This window comes from Sapajus apella, unplaced genomic scaffold (genome assembly GCF_009761245.1).
Source record: "Sapajus apella isolate SASKATOON/1434 unplaced genomic scaffold, GSC_monkey_1.0 scaffold48, whole genome shotgun sequence".
NCBI classification, from domain to species: domain Eukaryota; kingdom Metazoa; phylum Chordata; class Mammalia; order Primates; family Cebidae; genus Sapajus; species Sapajus apella.
The window spans coordinates 3069050-3088682 of NW_022436988.1; the positions used below are offsets into that span (position 1 = coordinate 3069050).

A 19633-nucleotide genomic window follows, 5' to 3' on the forward strand; every position below is an offset into this window, starting at 1 on the left:
GCCATCCTGAAGCCAGAGGCTCTGCCCGGTCTCTGCACAGACCCGTCCGTTCCAAAGTGAGGCTCAAGCTCTGCAGGCGTGGGCGGACGCGGGCATTGCTGGAAACCGCACTGTACGAAGGGCTGCAGGGAGAGTTAGTGGGCAGCCGGTGACAGCTTTGGGCTGGCTGGGGGTCCTGAAGCTGTGCATGGTTGGTTGCAGACTGGAGGAAAAACGGTATCTGCCTTTTGCTTTGGGGCGGACCTGTTGAGGACGGCGGCTCTCTTAATGCACAACCCCCCCAGCAGCCCTCTGTCACTCGTTGATCCTTTGAAATCAGGAGCCGGGGCTCCAGAGAGCATTGCAGTTCTCCCAGTCCCATTCTTTTGAGCAAGCTTTTTGTCTACCTGATCAAGGAATCTTCACAGGAGCTTAAAGAACACCTGGCTGGCTCCGAGCAGCCTTGTAAGTAGGCCACATAGGAGGCAAGGGTTCCCAGGAAACCTCGCAGCCAGCTGGGGCCAAGGGTATGAATAGCACCCGGCAGAAATACCGGTCGGACAGAGCCGGGCCGCTCAAAGCTGGGCGTTCAGTCCAGGTAGATTACAGGAGATCGGGTTTGTTTTGTTCTTCCTTGAACCCCAAAGACTAGCTTTCCTGACACAGAGTTTGCCAAATGCAAAGGAAAAGCAAAACAAGACGAAATGGAATGCACTGTCCAAAAATCCCAAGCCCTGCTGGAGGGTGAGGAGTGACGTGCATGCCGGCAGATTGTTCCGGGTCTTTGTCGCCTGCTGGCAGCGGGGAGGACAGAGTGAGGAGGGGAAAGAGCAGATGGCTTCTTCTTCGGACTTTCTTACCTGCAGAGGACACAGCGGCTGCGGGGGTGGCCCCAGGTGTGGTACAGAGGTCCCCCCAACCCCAGGTCAAAGGCAAAAACTGAGGCCATATCAGGAATCGGACAAGGAGGTGGCCACAGTCGCTCTGACAGCAAGGCGCCCAGGCTTCTCCCTCTTTGAGCGTTTCTGAACCTATTCCACAGGTGGGACTGAGCCTCCTACCAGCCCCACCTGTGGGTTGGTGCAGCCTGGCCGGGTCCTCAGGGTTAGCCAGCCCTGCCATGTGGGTGCCACGCCTGAGGAGAGCCTGGGAGGGCCAGGGAAGATAAGGGAATGTGCTTTAGGGTGCAGGAAGCCGAGAAACTCTATGACATTCACCTGTTTTTTGTTTTTTAGTTGCAATAAAATATATACATAGTAGTATTTACTGCATACATACCCCTCACTGCAGCTTTGCTTTCTGCTGGCTCAGTTACCCTCAGTCAATCACGATCCAAAAACACTAAATAGGGGCATGGCTCAGGCTCGCGCCTGCAATCCCAGCACTTTGGGAGGCCAAGGCGGGCAGATCACCTGAGTTAGGAGTTTGAGACCAGCCTGGCCAACATGGTGAAACCCCGTCTCTACTAAAAATACAAAAATTATCTGGGCGTGGTGGTGGATGTCTGCAACCCCAGCTACTTGGGAGGCTGAGGCAGGAGAATCGATTAAACCCGGGAGGCAGAGGTTGCAGTGAGCTGGGATCGAACCACTGCACTCCAGCCTGGGCGACAGAATGAGACTTCATCTCAAAAAAAAAAAAAAAAAAATCAAAAATATTAAAGGGAAAATTCCAGAAATAAACAGTTCATGAGCTTTAAATTGCACGCTGTTCTTGGGGGGTGATGAAGTCTGCCTCCCTCCCCTCCGTCCCACCGGCCGTCTGGGTGATCAGACCGGCTGCCCCCGGATCTCAGCGCTTGTGTTCAAGTCGCCTTTATTTGACTTAACAACGGCCCCACCGCACAAGGGTGGTGACGCTGACAATGTGGGCGTGCCAAAGAGAAGCCGTGAAATGCTTCCTTTTAGCGAGAAGGTGGAAGTTCCAACTGAATAAGGAAAAAATAGAATTCTGAGCTGCGGTTGCTAAGATCTATGTTAAGAATGAACTTTTATTACGGGATATTGTTTTTTGGGAGGGTTTTGTTTTTGTGTTTGTTTGAGACAGGGTCTTGCTCCATTGCCCAGGCTGGAGCGCAGTGGTGCGATCACGGCTCACTGCAGCCTCCCAAGTAGCTGGAACGATGGCGTGCACCACCATACCTGGATAATCTTTTGTTTTACGTTTTTTATAGAGATGGGGTCTCGCTAAGTTATCCGGGCTGGTTTTGAACTCCCGGGCTCGAGCGATCCACCCATCTCAGCCTCCCAAAATGCTGGGATTACAGGCACGAGCCACCGACCCCGGCCAGTTCCGTCTTATTGTTGTGTTCATCTCCTCCTGTGCCTGATTTGCAGATGACACTTACTTGATCATAGGTGTGTATGTATAGGACAGACATCACATTTACAGGGTTTGGCACTGTCTGAGGTTTCAGGCATCCACCGGGGTCTTGGGTTGTATCCCCCTTGGATAAGGAGGTACCACGATAACATAAAATCTGCCATTTTAACCATTGTTGTTTTCTGAGACAGTCTCGCTCTGTTGCCCAGGCTGGAGTGCAGTGGGGGATCTCGGCTCACTGTAACCTCTGCCTCACAGGCTCAAGCAATTCTCCTGCTTCAGCCTCCCGAGTAGCTGAGGCTGCAGGTAGACACCACCATGACTGGCTAACTTTTGTATTTTAGTAGAGATGGGGTTTCATCATGTTGCCCAGGCTGGTCTTGAACCCCTGAGCTCAGACAGTCCACCCACCTCGGCCTCCCAAAGTGCTAGGATTACAGGCGTGAGCCCCCACCAGTGGCAGTAAGTATATTCACATGTGACAGAGCCATCACCACACTCTCCACCTCCAGAACTCTTTCATCTTCCCAATTGGAAACTCTGTTCCCATTAAGCAACTCCCCATATCCTCTCCCCCAAGCCCCTGGCAGCCTCCATTCTACCCTCTGTCTCTGAGTTTAATTGCTTGGGAACCCAATAGGAGTGGAATCATGCAGGGTTTGACCTTCTGTGTCTGGCTTCTTTCACTTAGCCTAATGTCGTCAGGCTTGCGTAATGTCAAGCTTCATTCATGCTGTGGCCTGTGTCAGACTCTCCTTCCTTTTTAGCTGGGTGCAGTGACTCCCGCCTGCAATGCCAGCACTTTGGGAGGCCAAGATGGGCGGATCGTGAGGTCAGGAGATCGAGACCAGCCAGGCCAACATGGTGAAACCACATCTCTACTAAAGATATAAAAATTAGCCGGGGGTGGTGATGCACGCCTGTAATCCCAGCTACTCAGGAGGCTGAGGCAGGTGAATCACTTGAACCCGGGAGGCGGAGGCTGCAGTGAGCCGAGATCGTACCACTGCACTCCAGCCTGGGCAACAGAGCAAGACTCCACCGCGCAGGGGGCGGGGTAAGAATGTCCTTCCTTTTTATAGCGAAATAACCTACCATTGCAGGAGGGGATGACATTTTCATTCTCCATTCACCCCTCCATGTTCACTGGGCTGCCTCAGCCTCTGGCCATCATGAACAACTTTGCTGTGAATACACGAGTACGCGTATCTATTCAAGTCCCTGCTTTTGGTTCTTTTGGGGAACCCTTTTTAAAAATCAACGTCAAGGCCATTTTCAGAGCGCTCCAGCCGGTCCTCCACAAACCTCCTCGTCCCCTCCCCACATGCCCTGTACCCACTCAGGCTCTTTCTTCCCCACAAAGACCCCCACAGCCAGCCCCCATGCCACCCACTCTGAGAGGAAGCCTTCTAGAGCCCCCATCCCTGCCCGTGTGGTGCTCCCGTCTGACACCCCCCAGCAGCTCACAGTCAAGGTGGTGTCAACATTGTCTTCATCCTCAGGTCACCTCCTATGAGGTCCCTGTCTCCCGGTGGGTCAGGGACTGGCTTCCTCAGGCTTCCTTGAGAGAAGTTGACTGTTGTGGAGAAGACTGATTGACTCTATTTTATGAGTCAAGTTGAAGAATGCATTAAAGACGGTTCTTTTCTCATTTCCCCTGAGCCATTATTCCAAAATGGTGTCTTCTGGCAACATGGGAAGACACCTTCAAGTGTGTGTAAATGCTCAGAAGGAACTTTGGAAGAAGAGTCACCCAACTGCTGACCAGGATACCTTGGGGGACAGGCTTCCAATGCTGATTTTGCACACTTCAGTATTTTTAAAATTTTTAATCGCAACATGAATTTATTTATTACTTGCAAATGTTAAGCAATTTAAAAAATACTGGGAGTGTAGGCTGGGCACAGTATCTCACACCTATAATCCCAGCACTTTGGGAAGCCAAAGTGGATGGATCACCTGAGGTCAGGAGTTTGAGACCAGCCTGGCCAACATGGTGAAACCCCGTCTCTACCAAAATACAAAAATAAGATGGGCGTGGTGGCGTGTGCCTGTAATCCCAGCTACTCAGGAGACTGAGGCACAAGACTGCTTTGAACCCGGGAGGTGGAGGTTGCAGTGAGCCGAGATCACGCCACTGCACTCCAGCCTGGGTGACAGAGTGAGACTCCATCTCAAGAAAAAAGAAAAATACAGGCAGTGTGTATTAATGTAAAATTATTTACAATATGAGATCACTTCCCTTCCCACACTGGGAGGAATGTAAAACTCGGCAATGGAAGAGCAAACTGAATCTCCGTTTCCAGCGTGGCACCGTTTTTGCACTGGGACTCATAGGGACATAAGGGCTGACGCTTTCTTTGATGTGCTTAGCTTATTTCAGGCGTTCATTTCCCTTGGGCTCTCAGCTGGCTCTTCACCTCCCTGCGGGCTTCACTGAGGACCCCCAAGTCCACCTCTCTAGAGCGGCCGTTCCCAGCCCCTCCACCTCCCACCCTGTGCTCATTCCACTAGAGCCCCCCGTGACCCGTTTACCATTTGCTGCCCGGTTCCCCACCAGAATGAAGCTCTGCACGGGTGGGGACCTCGTCCTGGTGTCTGCAGGTCAGGGCGCCACTCACAACTTTTTATTGCAGAACAGATGTTTTTTGGGTCCATGCTTTGTATAAGCCCCTTTGCTGGGAGACGTACAAGGTAAATCAGACGGCAGAGAGCGCGTGCATAGTGACTTTTTATTCACATAGCATCAAAGTCACCCTTTTAGAGTGTGCAGTGCAGTGGCACTTAGTGCATTCATGAAGTTGTGTAACCACCATCACAACCTGATTCCAGAACATTTTCATCACCCCAAAAAGAAACCTCACCCTCCTTAGCAGTCACGCCCCAGCCCTGACAGCCACTAACCTGGTTTCCGTCTCTGTGGATTTACCTATTCTGGATATTTCGTATAAATGGAATCGTAGAACATGTGGCCTTTTGTGACTGCCTCCTTCCGCTTAGCGTCGTGTTTTCAGGATTCATCCGCGTCACGGTGTGCTGGCACTCCTTCCTTTTTATAGCTGAACAGTTTTCCGTTGTACGGATGCCACACTTTGTTCAGCCAGTCGTCAGTTGATGGACGCGTTTATCTTTTTCTCTCTTTGGATGCTGTGAATAATGCTGCTATAGACATTTGTGTACGCATTCTATATACATATATACATCTATTTTCTTTTACTTTTACTTTTTCTTTTTCTTTTTCTTTTTTTTTTTTTTTTGAGATGGAGTTTTGCTTTGTCGCCCAGGGTGGAGTGCCGTGGTGTGATCTTGGCTCACTGCAACCTCCGCCTCCCAGGTTCAAGCGATTCTCCTGCCTCAGCCTCCCGAGTAGCTGGGACTACAGGCACATGCCACCATGCCTGGCTAATTGTTGTATTTTTAGTAAAGATGAGGTTTTATCATGTTGGCCAGGCTAGTCCTGAACTCTGGGCCTCAGGTGAACCTGCCTCGGGCTACCAAAGTGCTGGGATTACAGGTGTGAGCCACCCCACCCGGCCCTATTTTCTATTATCTAGGATGTATACCTCGAAGTGGAATTGCTTGGTCGCATGTTAACACTATGTTTAATTTTTGAGGACCTACCAAACTGTTTTCCACAACTGGCTGCTCTATTTTATGTTCCCGTCAGCATGGAATGAGCGTTCCCATTTCTCCAGGACCTCCTCACCAACCCTTGTTATTTCCTTATAGCCATCCCAGTGGGTGTGAAGTGGTATCTTACTGTGGTTTTGACTTGCATTTCTTTTTGTTTGTTTGTTTTGAGACAGAGTCTTGCTCTGTTGCCCAGGCTGGAGTGCAGTGGTGCGATCTTGGCTCATTGCAACCTCCAACTCCTGGGTTCAAGGGGTTCTCCTGCCTCAGCCTCCAGAGTTGCTGGGGTTACAGGCACACGCCATCACGCCCAGCCCAGCTAATTTTTGTATTTTTAGTAGAGACGAGGTTTCACCATGTTGGCCAGGCTGGTCTCGAATTCCTGACCTCAGGTGATCTGCCCGCCTCAGCCTCCCGATGTGCTGGGATTACAGGCGTGAGCCACCGTGCCTGGCCTCGATTTGCCCTTCTCCAGGGAATAATGATGCGGATAATTTTTCAAGTGCTTATTGGCCATTTATATCTTCACTGGAGATACATCTATTTAAACTCTTTGCCCATTTTTAAATTAAGTCATTTGCCTTTTTATTCCTACATCTTAAGTGTTTTAAAAAATATTTGGGCACTAGTCCCTTGTCAGATATATGATTTGTAGCTCTTTTCCTCTCAGTCTATGAGTTGTATTTTCACTCTCTTGATAGTGTTTTTGAGTTTTAAACATTTATGAAGTCAGATGTATCTATTTTTCTCTCTGGTTGATTGTCCTTTTGGTGTCATATCAAAGTGTCTGTGTTTTCTTCTAAGAGATTTGCACTTGTAGCTCCTACACGAGTCTGTGATCCATTTTGAGTTAATTGTTGTAGGCAGTGTGAGGTGAAGGTCTGACTCCATTCTCTGCATGTGGCTATCCAGTTGTCTCCATGCTACTTTCTGAAAGGACCATTCTTTTACCCAGCTGGGTGCAGTAGCGCATGGCTATAATCCCAGCATGCCTATAATCCCTTTGGGAGGCTGAAGCAGACAGATCACTTGAGCTCAGGAGTTCAAGACCAGCCTGGCCAACATGGTGAAACCCTGTCTCTACCAAAAAAATATAAAAATTAGCTGGGTGTAGGGGCGCACGCCTGTAATCCCAGCTATTCAGATGGTTGAGGCATGAGAATCCCTTGAATTCAGGAGGCGGAGGTTGCAGTGAGCTGAGATCTCGCCACTGCACTCTAGCCTGAGTGACAGAGTGAGACCCCGTCTCAAGAAAAAAAAAAAAAAAAAGATTATTCTTTTATCAGTTGAATTGTTTTAGCAAGCTCGTTGGAAACAACTGACCATAGATATGTGGGTTTATTTCTGGACTCTCAATTGTTTTGTTTTGAAAAACACAAAAATAAAATTAATAAAACAATTCTTTTTACAACACACACACCACAAGACTTGTACATTTAAGACTATCAAAACTGAAGCAAATTAAAGACCTAAATAATTAGAAAGACATCCCATGTTCATGGATTGGAAAACTTAATATTGTTACCATGGCAATACTCTTCAAATTGATTTGCAGATTCAACTCAACACAATTACTATCAAAACCTCAGCTGCTTTTTTTTTTTTTTTTTGCAGATGTTGACAAGTTGATCCTAAATTTATGTGGAAATACAGGGGAACCAAAATAGCCAAAACAATACTGAAGAATTAGGACTCACACTTCCCAATTTCAAAACTTACTACAAAGCTACAGTAATCAATATGGCATGATACTGGCATAAGGATAGACATATTGATCAGTGGAATAGAATTGAGAGTCCTGAAATAAACCCACATATCTATGGTCAGTTGTTTCCAACAAGCTTGCCTAAACAATTCAATGGATAAAAGAATAATCCTTTTTAGTTTTTTTGAGACAGGGTCTCACTCTGTTACTCAGGCTAGAATGCAGTGGCGAGATCTTGGCTCACCGCAACCTCTGCCTCCCTAAATTCAACAGAGGCTAAGGCAGAAGAATCACTTGAATATCAGTGAGCTGCCAATATCACACCACTGCACTCCAGCCTGGGCGACAGAGCGAGGCTCACCCTCAAAAAAAAAATTAGTACCAAAAATTACCTTATTATTTCTGATTATCAGTAAAAATGTATTTAATACCACCAAACTGTACATTTAAAATGATTGAGATGGTACATTGGAAAAGGGGGAAAGTGGCATCTTCTTTGCATCACTCTAGATTCATTTGCCTTTTCTAGAATTTTATGGAAATGGGATCACATAGCCTGTGCTCAGTTCATTTGCCCTTTCTAGAATTTTATGGAAATGGGATCACACAGCCTGTGCTTAGTTCATTTGCCCTTTCTAGAATTTTATGGAAATGGGATCACACAGCATGTGCTCAGTTCATTTGCCTTTTCTAGAATTTTTTTTTTTTTTTTTAAAGTTGGGGTTTCACCAAGATGGCCAGGCTGGTCTTGAACTCCTGACCTCAGGTTATCCACCCACCTCGGCCTCCCAAAGTGCTGGGATTACAGGCATGAGCCACCGTGCCCGGCCAGCTTTTCTAGAATTTTATGGAAATGAGATCACACAGCCTGTGCTCGGTTCATTTGCCTTTTCTAGAATTTTATGGAAATGGGATCACACAGCCTGTGCTGGGTTTTTGTTCTGCTGCTTTCAGTCGGCGTAATAATTTTGCCATGCGTTCATGTTGCTGCGTGTTATTGCTGAGTAGTGTGGCATGGTATGTACAGACCACAATTCATTACTGTGCACTGAGTTGATAAACACTGGGTTGTTTTCAGTTCTTAGCTATTTTATTTCATTATTTTTAATTTTTTTTTTTTTTTGAGGCAGGTTTTTGCTCTTCTTGCCCAGGCTGGAGTGCAGTGGTGTGATCTCAGCTCACTGCAACCTCCGCCTCCAGGGTTCAAGTGATTCTCCTGCCTCAGCCTCCCAAGTAGCTGGGATTACAGGTATGTGCCACCACGCCCAGTTAATGTTTTGTATTTTTGGTAGATACAGGGTTTCACCATGTTGGTCAGGCGGGTCTCAAACTCCTGACCTCAGGTGATCCACCTGCCTCACCCTCCCAAAGTGCTGGGATTACAGGCGTGAGGGATTAGATGCATAGTGGATCACATTATGTTCCTATAGATTGCATTGAGGTTTCCATTTGCATTTCTCTAATAATGAATGATGTTGAGCACCTTTTCATGTGCTTAGTGGCCATCTAAATATCCTCTTTGGTGAAATGTCTTTTCAAATCTTTTGCCCATTTTTGGATTGTGTCCTTTTTGAGACGGAGTCTAGCTCTGTCACCCAGGCTGGAGTGCAGTGGTGCGATCTCAGCTCACTGCAACCTCCGCCTCCGGGTTCAAGCAATTCTCCTGCCTCGCCTCCCAAGTAGCTGGGATTACAGGCACATGCCACCATGCCCAACTAATGTTTGTATTTTTCATAGAGATGGGGTTTCACCATGTTAGCCAGAATGGTCTCAGTCTCCTGACCTTGTGATCCACCTGCCTCCACCTACCAGAGTCCTGGGATTACAGGCATGAGCCACCACACCCAGCCGTGTTGTTTTCTTATTACTAAGTTTTGAGGACCTTTTCTGTATTCTGTATAGAATGATGATTTAAGGCATTTAACTGATTTATGTGATAAACCCTTTATCATATAAGCATTTGGCAAATGTCTTTTTCCCAGTCTATGGCTTATCTTTTTATTTTCTTAAAAATATCTCTTAAAGAATAGAAGGTTTTCATTTTAATGAAGATGAATTTATCCTTTTTTTAAAGTGATGGTCATACATTGGTGTCCAGTCTAAGAAATCTCTAACAGCGCTGTTGCGTTTTAAGAGTTACTTGTACATACTCTGGGTACAAGTTTTTTGTTGACTGTTTTGTGAATATTTTCTCCCAGTCTGTTACTTGCATTTTTGTTTCCTTTAAGGGAGTATTTTGATTGAAAAAAAAGGTCTTTAATTTTCCAGTCTATTATTTTACAGTTGGTGTTTTTTTGGTGTTCTGTCTAAGAAACCTGGGCCTATTCCAAGATTACAAAGGTTTCTCTCTCATGGAGTCTTCTGGAAGTTTCATAGTTTAGGTTTCACATCTAGGTCCATGATCCGTTTTTAGTTAATTTGGGCCTGTGGTGGGAGGAAAGAGTCGATGTTAATTTTTTTCATGCAGATATCCAGTTGATCCAGTATCACTTGTTGAAAAGCCATCCTTTCTCCGCTGAATTGTCTTTGCACTTTTGTAAATAATCCATTGATATTTTTGGACTCTGTTTTGTTGCATTGATTATTTGTCTGTTTCACCTTTGTTATCTTTTCACCAATACCAAACTCTTGATGATAGCCTTGTGGGTCTCAAAATCCAATGAATCCTCCAACTTTGTTCTTTTTTATAGTTGCTCTGGTTATACCAGCTCAAAATTTTAGGGTCTGCTTATCAATTCTTACCAAAACTTCCCGTTGGAATTTTGATTGGGCTTGTGTCGAATCTGTAGATCAGTTTGGCAAGACTGTCATCCTAACCGTGTTGATTTTTTCCATGGACATGGTATATCTCTTCATTTCTTCAGGTCTTATTTGATTTATATCTGCAATTTTTGTGTTTCTCACTGTGAAGTTCTTGAAAGTCTTTTCGTAGGCTTATTCCTAAGTGTTCTATGTGGGGATTTTTTTTTAACTGCTATAAATTTAATGTTTTATTTATTTCATGTTCCACTTGTACACTGCTAGTGTTTAAGGATACAATTAATTTTTCTTTATTAACCTTTTATCGTAGTTTTACGAAATTCAGTTATTAGTTCTAAAGGGTGTTTTATAAATTCCATGAGATTTTTCATGTGAACAGTTGTATCAGCTGAAAATAGGAGCAGTTTTATTCCTTCTTTTCCTGTCTTGATGCCTTTTCTTTCCTTTTCTTGCCTGATGCAGAGGCCACGGCCTCTGTGAGAACATGGACCTGAAGTGGTGGGAGCTGTATCCGTGTCTCATTCCTGCTCTTGGGAGAAAGCAATCCCATTTTTGCCATTAGGTGTGATGCTAATGGTGGAATATTTGCGGGTGCCTCTGTGAGTTTGGGAAGGTTCTCTTCCATTCATAGTTTGTGGACAGTTTTGTCACAAACGGGCACTGGATTTTTGTCAAATGCTTTTCTGCATCTGTGCCTGTATGCCTTTTCTGTGGGCACCTCCGGCTATTTCCTTAGGATTCATTCCTAGAAATGAAAGTGAAAAGTCAAAATGGGTAAGCGCTTTTAAGCCTTCAGCATCCTGTTTCCAAATTGCCATTTGGAAATATTTGGTCAGGTCTGGGCACAGTGGCTCTCACCTGTAATCCCAGCACTTTGGAAGGCTGAGGTCGGTGGATCATGAGGTCAGGAGTTCAAGATCAGCCTGGCCAACGTGGTGAAACCCCATCTCTTCTAAAAATACAAAAATTAGCCATGCATGGTGGCGGGCACCTGTTATCCCAACTAGTCAGGAGACTGAGGCTGGAGAATCACTTGAACCTGGAAGGCAGAGGTTGCCGTGGGCCAAGATCGTGCCATTGCACTCCAGTCTGGGCAACAAGAGCAAAACACTCTGTCTCAAAAAAGTAAAGAAATCAAAAAATAAAGAAATATTTGGTCAATGTCTATTCTTCCTCCCCCTGAGCTGAACGAGAGTGTTGGTTTCCCCAAATCCTTCACTGCACTAGATTTTATAATTTGTTAATTGATGCCAATTTCATATACCACCCCCTCCCCATGCTGTCTTGTTTGCATTTCCATTGATTTCATTACCCTGGGCCTGGAAATTTTATTGGTTATTTGTATTTATTCTCTACTAAATTCCTTCATTTCCTTTTGCCAGTTTTCTGTTGGGCATTTATTTGTTTTCTTTTTAATGTACATACTTTTTTACATATTAAAGATGTTCATCTTTCGTATATACATCCCAGTTTCTTTGGCATTCCTTGTTTCATTGTGTTTTTTTAAAATAGATTTTAATTTTTGGAGCTGTTTTAGGTTCACAGCAAAACTGAGTGAGAGGTACAGAGAATCCTCACCCACCCTCTCCCCTGCTACACACCCTCACAGCCTCCCCCACCAGCGTAGTTACAACTCAGGAACCTACACGTCATTGTCACCCAGAGTCCATAGCTGCTGTCGGCATTCACACTCGGTCTTGTACATCCTATGGGTCTGCACAAATGTATAATGACACGGGTCACCGTGACCACTGGTGTCATGCCAGTGTGTCACCGCCCTAGAAGTTCTCCACGCTTCACCGTCCTCCCTCCCCTCCAGCTCCTGGAAGCCACTGGTCTTGTCACTGTCTCCATGGTTTTGCATTTTCCAGAGTGCCCTGGAGTTGGAATTCCACAGAGTGCAGCTTTTCATGCTGGATCCCTTCCCTTAGCAAACCCCTTCTAAGATGCGGTGACACTCCCTCGTGTTGCCTCACAGCTTGACAGCTCATTTCTTTCTAACGATGAATAATATATTCCCTTGCCTAGCTGCACCACAGTTATTTTTATTTTTATTTATTTATTTTTTTGAGACGGAGTCTTGCTCTTGTTGCCCAGGCTGGAGTGCAGTGGCACGATCTTGGCTCACTGCAGTCTCCACCCCCCAGGTTCAAGCGATTCTCCTGCCTCAGCCTCCTGAGTAGCTGGGATTACAGGCATGTTCTACCACACCTGGCTAATTTTTGTATTTTTAGTTGAGACGGGGATTCACCACGTTGGTCAGGCTGGTCTCTAACTTCTGACCTATGATCCCCCCATGTCGGCCTCCCAAAGTGCTGGGATCACAGGTGTGAGCGACCGCATCTGGCTGCACCACTGTTATTTAAACTTATCCATTCACTACCAAAGGCCATCTTGGTGGCTTCCAAGTTTTGGCAGTTATGGGGGACCACCAAAGGGTGGCTTTCTTTCCGGCCTCGTCTCCCATCCTCACCAGCACACTGAACCACTGAACACACCCTGCTCACTCTTGCAATATCCTGCGATGCCTGCACGTCCCTCCCGGCACACTGTGTCCTGCTCACTCTTCGGGGCAGACCAAGGTCTCCAGAAACCAGACACAACACAGAGACTCGCTTTGGCAGTCACGGGTGGAAGGCCCCCTCCCCGCTGCTGTGGCCAGAGAAGACTGGTCGTTGGGAGGGCCAGAGCCAATTTCTAACCAGGCAAGTGTCCCGGACACGGCGGCCACCACACGCCTCCCCCAGCAGTGCGCCTCGAGGCGGAAGTTGGCTTAAACCCTCTCACAGCCCCTTAGGGGCAAATTATTTGCATTAATTAATTGATAGATTCATGAATTCAAGACGCTGTGCTTGGGACCTACAGCTGGGTTCCCTTCGACTTCTTGTTCAGCCAACTCGAAAGGCTCAGGGCAAAAAGTTAGCGGTCTGGGTATTTTAAACAGCGTTAAAATCTGGCCCTGGCGTCTCAACCCTGAGAACCACCGCTCCATATGTTTGAAGGTTTCTTCCCCGCCTCAAGCTTTTCCTGAGAGCCTGAGTGTTCTGCATGTGTCCATGTGTCAATGATCTATTGCTGTGAAATAAACCACCCCCAAACTTAGCAACTTAAAGCAACCAGCAGGCCGGGCGTGGTGGCTTATGCGGGTAATCCCAGCACTTTGGGAGGCCAAGGCGGACGGATCGCTTGAGCTCAAGAGTTCGAGACCAGCCTGGGCAACATGGCAAAACCCCGTCTCTAAAAAATACAAAAATTAGTCGAGTGTGGTGGTGAGAGAATGTAGTCCCAGCGACTTGGGAGGTTGAGGCTGGAGCCTCGCTTGAGCCCGGGAGGCTGAGGCTGCAGTGAGTTGTGTTTGCACCACTGTATTTCAGCGAGGGGGATACAGAGAGACCCTGTCTTTTTTTTTAAAAAACAAACAAAAAACCAAACCAAAACAACAACAAAAACGCTCACAGGCCTTCGGGTCGGGCTGGGCTTGGACAGGCTGTTCTGCTGTGCTCCCTGGGGTTCACTCAGGTTGCTGCAGCCACCGGGAGGCGTGGGAGGGCGGAGGCTCGGGGGGGTGGAGGGTCTGGAATGGCTCCATTGACAGGTGTCGGGCTCTGGCATTGACTGCCAGTTTCGTGTCTCTTTCATGAGCTCTCGTCTGTCTGTCTCACCTACATGGTCCCAAGAGGGAGAGTGAGGGGCCGCCCAGGCCTCAGAGCTCACCTGACACCGTGTTTGCCACATTCTGTTGGTCAAAGCAAGGCCCCCCCAGATTCAGGCCTGGAGAGACAGGCGCTACCCTTGATAACATGAGCGGTGAAGAATTGAGGACATTTCAAATCTAGTCTCCGTGGCTGATACGGCATAGTTTGCTGTGGTGGAGAGAGAACCATCCTCTGTGTTTGCAGTGACACTGCTGGTTTTTCATCACTGCTTTTACATTTTGGTGATCCTCAGTAAATGGTAGAAATGAAGAACTGCTACGTCTCTTAAAGCTGAACATCTTCTGGTTTTGTGTATGAGGCATTTTTAAGTTAATGGCATCATGGGGAGTTACTGCCTGAAAAACCCACCCTTTTGGTTTCAATGCATCACATAATTTTATGAACAAGCCACATTATTTGCAGCATATATGAATATTCTTAAAACCAAATTGCTTTACGTGTGTAGAAAGATAAGGAAAAATAAAACACTAGACATATTTCATTTTCCCTGTAGTTTATTTTCTTTAAGAATTTTTTTTCGATGACTTCAGAATTCCCAGACACATTGCATTTTCACTTCAGGCGTGAGCAGTCGATGGCTGCGTGTTCTGCACCAAGCCAGGGCTGGGAGCTGAGGATGAAGAGACGATGCGACCCCCACGGCACAGCGGCCGGCCTTGGGGGGCACCACGCAGGGCGGTGCCTGCCGGACGTACCCCAGTTAAAGCAAACTGAGGCGTCCATCACCTTTGCCCTAGTTGGAGCTTATGGAACCCCAGCTGTAGGTCCCAAGCAGTGTCTTGAATTCATAAATCAGTCAATTAATTAACGCAAATAATTTGCCCCTAAGGGGCTGTGAGAGGGTTTAAGCCAGCATCTGCCTGCAGGCATGTTACTGGGGAGGCGTGTGGTGGTCCCCGTGTCCGGGTCTCTGGCCTGGTGTGGAACTATCTCTGACCCTCCAAAGGACCAGTCTCTGGCCACGGCAGCAGGGAGGGGGCCTTCCACCTGTGACTGCCAAAGTGAGTCTCTGTGTTGCGGCTGGTTTCTGGAGACCCTGGCCTGCCCTGTAGGGGGGACAGGACCCAGTGTGCCGGGAGGGACGTGCAGCTTTGGGGGAGTCTGCTGCTGGGTGTGGTAAGAAGGCTGGGAGAGGAGGCTGGAAAGGATGCCACCCTCTGTTGGCCCCACTCGGTGGGTGGGGCCGGCAGGCAGCACTCGGGGCAGTGGCTCTCCAGCCACAGCAGCCCCACAGTTCAATGAGCAGATTATGAAAGGCGGCATCCATGGGTGCGGTGGGGCCGGCCTCAGACCTGAGACCTGCCCTGTTTTGAGCAACGATTCCAAAGTGCCCTCGGCCTTCTGGGTCCGTCCACGGTGCAGCCACGGCAGTTCGGGTGATGGACCCACGTAACCATCTCTGATCTAGTTTTACCTGACTCGGTTTCCTCGAGAGCTCAGGGCCGCAGCAGTGGGAGGACCTGCCGTGCTGACTTCCTTAGGCAGGAGGGGGAGAAAGGCCATCTACCACAGCACAGGGCCAGTGCTGTTCCTGATGCAGCAGAGAGTTCTAGAAAGGCCAGTCTTTCTCCTTGCAAGGTGCAAGTGGGGAGGGATTGTGCTGGAAGCCTCCAAAGGAGCTTCACTTAGACCTGGTGCTCCCTGGAGGAGGAAGCGCCTGGATTGATCACCTCCGACACTTTCCGTTCTGAGCTCAAACAGGAAGGCAGGCGCAGCGAGGGCAGCCGGGTCTCCGGGGTTGCAGCAGCTGGGGTCCAGAACCGAGTCCTGCCTTCACTCTGGTTTTATTTTAGCAGGCATTTGTTAGATATTACTATTAAATCTCAAGAGGCCGGGCACAGTGGCTCATGCCTGTAATCCCAGCACTTTGGGACCACAAGGCAGGTGGATCACCTGAGGTCAGTTCAAGACCAGCCTGGTCGACATGGGGAAACCCCATCTCTACTAAAAAATACAAAAATTACCCAGGTGTGGTGGCGGACACCTGTCATCCCAGCTACTCGAGAGGCTGAAACAGGAGAATTGCTTGAACCCTGGAGGCGGAGGTTGCAGTGAGCCGAGATTGCACCACTGCACTCCAGCCTGGGTGACAGAGCAAGACTCTGTCTCAAAAAAAAAAAAATCTCAAGAGACAGGATTTAACCTGTGGCGTGGCTGAATCCGTATAATAAAATATTTCATGATTTGGAATGTAACAAAGTCATAAAACGTAATAGAATAAACGGGGTTGTACTGCTGAATTGCAGGCATAGAGGCTGCACAACATGCTGGTGAGAACATGAGCCACAAAGCTTGGGTTCTAATCTCAGCTCCACCACTTGCCAGCTGCGTGACCTTGGGCAAGTTACTTAACCTCTCTGGGCCTCAGTTGCCTCTTCTTTACGATGGCGTAATACCACTATTCATTTCAGAGGATTATTGTGAAGATTATACGCAATAAAAGCGCCTGAGAAGCATTAGCCCAGGGCCAGGCCCATAAGTCAGTGCTTTAATAAGTGCTCATGATGTTATTAGCAACACTCACTGATAACCCAAACGTTTTCTTACCAAACGAACCGAACGAGCCTGTGGAAACCATGGCAGAAGCCCCGTGCTGTAGGCAAACCAAGCCTCACTGATTTCCTCCCTTTATGCACATGAAGGCTGAGAGAGGCTTGGTAGCTTGGCCAGGGTCACAAGCGAGGAACCCCAGTCAGTGTGACCTTGGCTGTCAGGACGATGATGACTTACTGCCTCTATTGAAGTGGAATGGAATTTGATCATGAAAATGCTTTCCCATCCAAGTGGAAATGGAATTGTGCAGTGGGGTTCATTCATTCATTCATTCATTCATTCACAGGCGTTTACTGGGCACATTCAGCTGTGCCTGTGTGTGTGTTTAAGTTTGGTGTGTAGGTTTAAAGGGCTTCCCCATGCCACCCGGCCCCCTCTGGGTGGTGTGGGCAGGGAAGCCTGTGGTCGTGATCACAGGACCAACGTTCCACCAGCCCCCCGTCCAGCTCCGACGCCAGCCTGCGCTTCCCGGACAGCAACGGCCTCCTGCAGACCCCGCGCTGGGACGAGCCACAGCGGGTGTGCGCCCTGGAGCAGATCTGCGGCGTGTTCCGTGTGGACCTGGGCCACATGCGCTCCCTCCGCCTTTTCTTCAGGTAGGAAGCGTCTCTGGGTGCCTCCTGGGAGTTGGCCATGTGTGTTTTCCCCAGCAGCCTGGGCTTTGCAGTGCGCGGCGTGGGGACACAGGGCCCCGGCTGGAGTCTTCACAGGTGTCTTTCTTCCTCCCCCACTGGTCTCGCGGGCAGTGGTTCCCTGCTGCGGCTCCCCGGCGGTTCTCAGAACTGGCGAGCTCCAGACTCATTCCCCTGCCTTCCGAGTGACGTAGCTCGTGGTGGCTTCCCACTCTGGCTTGGGAGAAGAAACCAAACCAGGGCAGAGAGTAGCAGCTGCAGGCCACTCTGATCCCGGGGAGATGCTCTGGAGCTCCGCCACCTCTGCGGGCCGGGCCGTGGCTTTGCGGACGGAGGCACACTTCCTTTTGTGACGGGTGGGCGATGCCTCTTTTCCTGTCATCGTCCCCACATCAGATCCTCCTCCCTGTAGTCAGGACCGCCCAGCCACAGACAGCTCCAGTGAGAGGCCCGGGCTTAGAAGAAGCCGGCGTGTCCAGAAGCTGGGGGGGGTTCCCAGACCCAGAGCCACATTCCAGCCTTTCATCTAAGGGCAGCCGGGGTTGGGCTGACAGCACTGACGGATGTTTAGTGAGTTTCCCTGGAGGGTTCTCCCAGAGTTCCACCCACACGCGACGGAGGAGGTCTGTTCCCAGGAGGTTCTCTTAGCACACGCCCCACCGGGCTCAAAACTGGATTCCAGGCACCCAGCATCCACCCCCCAGGCCCCCGGGGACGGCGGGGACCATGTAGCAGGGCAGGTGGTCGTGGGGAGAGGGCCATTCTGGCAGGACTCCAGAGAGGAGCCCCAGGGCCCCCCAGGAAGGAGCAGTTTTGCCATCTTCAGCAAAGGGGGTGATGTGTTCGGGCCTAGTTCTGCCCCCGCCCACTAGCAGCCAGCTCCACTGGGACGCGCTGTTTCCTGCTTCTGAGCTTGGCGACAGTGGCCTCTGATTATACTTGGAAATAAAAACCCCGTGTTTACATATTCATCGGGCTTCCCTCTCCCCCCTCCGATGGCCCTTCAGCGACGAGGCCTGCACCAGTGGCCAGCTGGTCGTCGCCAGCAGAGAGAGCCAGTACAAGGTCTTCCACTTCCACCACGGAGGCCTGGACAAGCTGTCTGACGTGTTCCAGCAGTGGCAATACTGCACGGAAATGCGGCTCCAAGACCAGGTAGCCCAGCGCACCGCCCCAGCATGTCCCCCCCCCCCCACGGGGGCCCGCTTCCGGCCTGGGTCCTGTGTCTGGGGGCCCCGGGCCCAGGGGCTTACGGGGTGTGACCCACAGTAGCTTTCGGCCATCAGAGTGGCAACTTGGGGCTTGAAACCTGTGCCCAGGGCTCTCTGTAAAGTCAGTGCTCTGCACTTGAAAATTCATGTTTTGACAAGACTTCCTGCCATATTTTCCTCAATCTACGTACAAATGTAATAAGAGCTCTTTAATTATCTGTTTAAGATACTGTATGTGCTTATTAGAAAGGGGGCTGACTTTAAAATTCCCTTCCTTCCCACAGAGCCTCCTGCTGGCTCCCCTTATTACAGTAGCATGGCTTTCTCTCCCCCTGCATTGAACAACCTTTGATTTTTGAATTAAATGTCAGCTGCAGTTTTGCCCTGGATTCGTGACTGCGCGCGGAGACAATCTGACAGGCTGGCTCCCGGTCACAGAACAGCCATCCCTTTGTATGTGGCCAATCACATGTAATTCATTGCAGGCCCTCCCGGCAGAGGGAAGTTAGGCCCAACGAGGCATTAATTCCGTTTTTGCGGCTGGCGCTGGAGAGAGTGGGGGGCGGTGGCACAGTGGGCCGGGGACAAGGGAGCCGCAGAGGGAAACCGATTTTAAGATGAAGGTATTTTCATTTTAATTGCAGCTAATTACGCGCGCCATTTAGGGGTTTGTATGCAGGGGACGGCCCTTGCCCTCCTTTCAGAAGAGAGAGAGGCTTTTCATCCTGGGAAAAGCACTGCTGGCCTCTGAGGCTGGCGGCTGAGATCCTGACCTTTGCCCAGTTTTCCTCCCGTCCAGCAGGTCGCCCCCGAAAAGACCTGCATGCAGTTCTCCATCCGCCGCCCCAAGCTGCCGTCCTCCGAGACGCATCCGGAGGAGAGCATGTACAAGAGGCTGGACGTCTCCGCCTGGCTCAGCCACCTGAACGAGCTGGGCCAGGTGGAGGAGGAGTACAAGCTTCGGAAGGTGAGGCCCGGGCCCGCGCGGCTGGCCCTACGGAGAGCCGGCCAGGAACCAGGCAGTGAGAGGGAGGGAGGGCCAGGGCCTGGCCGCCCGCCCGCACCCACGGGCCACCTCCTCGGGAGGGCCCCGTTTTCTTGTGTGAGGTTCTCTGTGAACACACC

The 19633-nt window shown here is 49.3% G+C and overlaps 1 protein-coding gene across 4 annotated transcripts in view; it reads left to right on the plus strand.

Moving 5' to 3' along the window:
- The window catches only part of TBC1D16 (TBC1 domain family member 16), a 90340-nt gene that overhangs the window by 58642 nt on the left and 12065 nt on the right, over positions 1-19633 (plus strand). For 3 of the 4 annotated variants that reach the window (XM_032241438.1, XM_032241439.1, XM_032241441.1), the window contains exons 4-6: positions 17100-17261; positions 18305-18452; positions 19308-19475. In XM_032241438.1, coding sequence (XP_032097329.1) covers positions 17100-17261; positions 18305-18452; positions 19308-19475 — 478 coding nt within the window. The remainder of the gene's footprint in view (positions 1-17099; positions 17262-18304; positions 18453-19307; positions 19476-19633) is intronic. The other variant, XM_032241440.1, reaches the window with a different exon arrangement.